The sequence below is a fragment of the Lygodium microphyllum genome, chromosome 29 (assembly GCF_053477565.2).
Source record: "Lygodium microphyllum isolate KBCC chromosome 29, Lygodium_microphyllum_v1.1.10, whole genome shotgun sequence".
Taxonomy (NCBI): domain Eukaryota; kingdom Viridiplantae; phylum Streptophyta; class Polypodiopsida; order Schizaeales; family Lygodiaceae; genus Lygodium; species Lygodium microphyllum.
In genome coordinates this window covers 73,610,311-73,615,376 of record NC_141163.1, presented here as the reverse complement: position 1 = coordinate 73,615,376, position 5,066 = coordinate 73,610,311, and the positions used below count along the sequence as shown (strand labels likewise).

Sequence of the window (5,066 nt, the reverse complement as noted above, 5' to 3'; positions counted from 1 at the left end):
GTATATGAAAGGTAAAAGCAAGTAGGATGACTAAGGGCTTTATTTAGTGGTGGTTTTACACATGGTGTAGTTGTAGGTGCATGGAGTTGAGTTGGAGGTCCATGCCAAAAGGTTGTGAAACCAGCTATGACTAGGCTTTGATAAAAAGACTTTGTAGTGTGTGAAAGGTAGAAGCATACAAGATGAACAAGGGTCTTATTTAGTGGTGGTCTTACCCATGGTGTAGTGGTGGGTGTATAGTTGTGTTGGAGGTCCATGCAAAAGGTTGAGAAGCAAGTTGTGACTAGGCTTAGGAGGTCATTTGATGTACTTTTGCTTGAGGCGTGTGTAAGAGTAATGAAACATTGTACAATATGTCGTCACAAAAATGCATGTACCATGATATAGGGTAATATGCATGCATATGTGATGATATAGGGGTTACATGTATGTAGAACAATGAATGGCTATATTTTTCATAAAGTGCATATTCTATATTATGTTATCGGTTTCCTCGGGAGAGGGGGGGAACCACTATGGAAACTTTAAAAAGATATATATTCTTAATATGCATGAGTCAAGATATAGGGGTTAGTGCAAAGGGGGGGGGGCTGAAATGGCATAGATATGGGGGATTATTAGGCTAAAATGGCAAGTGTTGCTAAGTTTGGGAGAGGGGGTTTGGTAGTGCATGCAAGAGTGAAATTCTCGAACATATGTACAATAAGTAACATGCATGTATTTATGGAATGAGGTTTATTATGCATATGTTATGGAACGAGGGTTAGTTGGGGTTTTGGGTGGAGGGGGGGGCGCTACAATGGAAGTGTGACTCTAAGTTTAGCTATAGTACTTTATATCCTAGAGGCTCCACTATCTTTATGCGTGTGTAAACGCGCTTAAAGGGACGTGGGAGCACGACGGGTCTGCGTGGCCACAAAGCTGCATTTTAATTGAAATGCTGTTGCAAGGAAGCTCGAATGGAAAGGCAGGCATGACCCTTGTTAAGCACGAAGTATTAAAACTCTCCCAAATTATGTGGGGGGGGTGCGAATGGCCTGGTCATGTGCCACACACGGACACAGAGAGATCAAGGGGGAGGGTTCGTGAGTGTGAGTGGAGGGTGGCAGCTGTTTTGTGTTGTTGAATTGGAATACTTTTTATAAACAGTCAATCGTGTGAATGCATGATGAGTATGGATCATGATGCATCACATTGAGAGTGGATGCTCTCTTATAGCAGCTTAATGCTCCTACCCTTTCTCCCTTGTGGGTCTGTGATCTAAGACTTTCTTATACTACGCGTGTCTCTCTCTCTCTCTCTCTCTCTCTCTCTCTCTCTCTCTCTCTCTCTGTGGGCTCCTATCATATTAGCTCAACTTCTTCTTCCTCCATCCTCCTTCCCCTCCCTTCTCCGCTTCTCTTTCTTCTTCTTCTGCATTTGCTTCCATCATTACCTCCAATAACTTCCCTTCATCTCGCTTTCTTCCCCCTCACTCTCCCCTTGGACCCTGCAGCTTTAGCCAATTGGCTTCCCTTTCAATTAATCATAACAGTAGGTAAGGACATTTTCCAACTCTTCTACCTGAATACTTTTGCAATTGGTTTTGGCTAAATTTGGGTTTATGTTCCCACTCTTCTTCTACCTGTCTGCTTTGCGCAGTGGATCGGTTTAGCTAAATTTGGCTTCAATTTCCCACTCTTCTCACTGAGTGTTCTGCAATTGAGTCTAGCGAAACTTGGGTTTATTAGCTTCAATTTTATGTGCGAGCCAGAATTCATGGTTTTGTGAGTTCTTTGATTCTTCACTTGGGTTTAGCTGGCTATATGTGCCTCCGCAGACTATACCATCACCAATTAAGGATTTTGCAATTGGGTTTAGTTGGCGTCAATGTGTCTCTTCAGTTAATATAGTCAGCAGCTTAAGTGCGTCTCTGGAAATGAAATTATATAATGAGCAATCAAAGGATTTTGCAATTGGATTTACCTAATTTGATCAACAATGGCAAGATGTCATTACGTGTGTTATAATCAAACATATTTGCACGTTTGATCAGCAATGACAAGATGTTCATATATGTGTTAATCAAACATTTTTGCACCTTTGACATGTACTCTGGTGTCTCATCATTGGTTCAAATTCTGGCATGTGCAGGGCCGAAGGTTATGGACATGATCGTTGCTACTTACCAACCTCAGGGCTACAGCTCCTATAGCGTTGCCATTGCAGATAACCCAGTGAGAGTGTATTGCTCCAACAAGGGCAATCCGATGGTCGAAGAGATGCAAGAGAATGGTGACCTATTTGGCAACGTAGATGACCTTTTGGACTTCTCCAATGACGATGCTGTAGGAGGCTCATCTGAGACATTTCATGACAATGCTTCTCACTCCACGCTTACAAACATGACATTCTTCTGTAATTCCTCATCATCCTCATATTCCACTGCTTCAAACAACTCCAAATTACAGGCCGGTTCAAGTGCCCAACTGCCCAATGTCTTTGATTCTGATGAGCTATGTATACCGGTAAGCCTTGGAGTTCCAATTCAATATGTGGCAAATCATCTATATATAGTTAGGAGAGAGCAATTCTTATTCAGGGGAGAGCAATTCTCATTTGATCACATACTTATGATGTTTGATGCAGTGTGAAGAAATGGCAGAACTGGAATGGCTGTCAAACTTCGTCGAAGAGTCGTTTTCTTCTATCCATGAGTATGAAGGGTCACCTTTACCCTGCAATGGCAATAGTACCAAGGCTGATGGTGATCAACATCAGCAATCATCTGAAGTCAAAAGAAAATTAGATAACATAGGAGTAGAGAGAAGAGAAGAAGCACTGCAGAGTTCTGATCCCAGCACAGTTGCACCATTAGAGGCAGTGAACAAGGCTGTTGTGGAGAGCTCTTTCAGTGAAAGTGAGCATCAATTAAGATTGATGGGGTGTGGTATCACTAACCCACAGCTTATAGTTGGGCAATTTTATAGCGGGGGAGCTGCCAATACAATTAGAAGCAAGAGGTGTGTAAGGACAGGAGGAGCCTTCAGCCATGCAGCAGTGTGCTTCTGGAACACCAAGATACTCTCCACAGAAGCTTCTGAGAGCATTTTGGAAACTTCTAATGTGTCCTCAACAACAAGCACCTCTACCAACATCCCCTTCCCTGACAACACAGAGACCTACAACTACCACCACTATGACATTTTAGAGAAGATACAGCAATCTGCAAAGAAGAAGAAGAGGAAGCAGCCAACCAGCACCAGCAAGCTGAGCATCAACTATGGCAAGGGCATGGGGCTGGGCAGTCAGTATGGCAGCAGCAGCAGTTGCTATGGAGGGCTCTCCAACAGCAAGTCAAAGATGATCAAGAAGAAGGTGCAGGTGGTCAAGCATGTAAGCATCAAAGAGGAGAAGAGTATGGAGGAAGGGTGGATGAGCACTGATGATGATCAGGCTGGGGGCATGAATGAGAGCAGCAATGGGGGGAGGAGGTGCTTGCACTGTGGCTCTCAGAAGACACCACAGTGGAGGGCAGGGCCCAAGGGGCCTAAGACCCTGTGCAATGCATGTGGGGTGAGGTACAAATCTGGGAGGCTGTTCCCAGAGTACAGGCCTGCTGCCAGCCCCACCTTTGTTGAGAGCCTTCACTCCAACTCCCACCGACGAGTGCTTGAGATGCGCAAGCTTAGAGCAGCTGCTGGTGACTTATCTTCTTCTACCAGTACTCGTAATGATGACAGCAACAACCACCACCATAGCAACTATAGCAACAACATCAACATCAATATACATAACAATGGCAATGCCATTGACCATGATGATGATGATGATGATGATGATGATCACCTCCATCATCATCCTCCTCTTCCAAGCAAACCACCTCCCACCCCCACCCCCAACCCCAACACCATCAGCATTACAATCAGTCCTCACAACATCATCAGACATGGCCGCCACAGCTTCTTTGCCCAATCGGACTAGTATTTTGAGCCCTTGCCCCCCCTCCCCCCCCCCAGTAGTGTGACCTGTGATCACACCTTCCAACAGAAGCTAGTTCCATTAGTACCACCTTGCACAATCAGTATAACATGTCCAGTTAGCCTAACTTGACCACTCTAACCCTTGATCCCTCATGCAACATCGGTGTTAGATGAGTATGAAGTCTTGTGATACAAGGGTGCTCATTGAACTAATGAGATCACCCCTCCTTGAATTGCCAAATTTTAGTTGGAAATTTTTGAATTCATTGATGATCAAGATGTTCTTTTATGTTGTCTTTATTATCAATGGAAGTCCCAATGCACATGTTGACACGTGCAAACGCATGCTTTCTTTGCATATGCGCGTATGCATGATTGGACATGTGATTGATCAGATACAGAAAAGAAAAGAAAGTACAAGGCTTGTGATTAGATTAGGATTGATGTGTACACCCAGCCTGAGCCTCATCGGTCCAGGAGAAGATATACTTCAGGGTGTGACTTAGGACGTGCTATAATATAGCAATGACAGCGAAGGTCTTAACATTCGTGAACCTGAACACATAAAGAGATCTTTGACAAAAGAGGATATTATAAGTTGGTTTTCTCGGCAATCATGAAGTAGTTTATTGGGAAGTGGGGCCTGGGATGCTATTTCAAACCCCCAACTTCCAAGCCTCAAGTAGTACCTTGAGAAGGAGCTTAGTAATAAAATGCGCATCTTCCACATCCACATGCACATCCGGTGTTTTCAAAATTGGGTGGTTTGATTGAACATTAGATTCACGGTTCTGATTTGGAGAGAGCTACGTCAATGGCCCTTGGAAACCCCCAACACCCCTTTTTATATAAACCATTAAGAAGGATTCAACAACATAACAACTCATAGAGTCTAGGGTGATGAGGTATTTTACAACTCGAGAAGCTAATCAATCACTAGGGTAAATAGGCCAATAGGATGACTAGTGCACCCACACACACACCCACCCCCACGCACACCGCATCCAAAAAAAAAAAAAAGGATTTTTCAATCCGAGTACCTATTATAAGCTATCTTTTACCCCCTAAGCATATACATTACATTAACGAGACTTTACAAAATCC

At 43.7% G+C, this 5,066-nt stretch overlaps 1 protein-coding gene across 2 annotated transcripts; it reads left to right on the top strand.

Annotated features, from left to right (window-relative positions):
• The first annotated feature begins 1,099 nt into the window (after positions 1–1,099).
• LOC148010794 (uncharacterized) lies at positions 1,100–4,263 on the top strand. 2 transcript variants are annotated; one of them, XM_087672090.1, is made up of 3 exons: positions 1,100–1,537; positions 2,134–2,507; positions 2,629–4,262. In XM_087672090.1, the coding sequence occupies exons 2-3, from the start codon at positions 2,145–2,147 to the stop codon at positions 3,961–3,963; spliced, it is 1,698 nt and encodes a 565-aa protein (XP_087528216.1). In that variant the 5' UTR covers positions 1,100–1,537; positions 2,134–2,144; the 3' UTR covers positions 3,964–4,262. The 2 variants fall into 2 exon arrangements, with proteins under 2 accessions (XP_087528216.1, XP_087528217.1); XM_087672091.1 differs by lacking the exon at positions 1,100–1,537 and adding an exon at positions 1,564–1,766 and having other exon boundaries at positions 2,629–4,263.
• Positions 4,264–5,066: the final 803 nt, after the last annotated feature.

What these genes read in the sequence shown, in the direction of transcription:
- LOC148010794 (XM_087672091.1), top strand. Translation starts at nt 2,145, where the DNA reads ATGGACATGATCGTTGCTACTTACCAACCTCAGGGCTACAGCTCCTAT. An exon ending in CTGATGAGCTATGTATACCG is followed by an intron (nt 2,508 to 2,628) that starts GTAAGCCTTGGA and finishes TGTTTGATGCAG; the next exon opens with TGTGAAGAAATGGCAGAACT.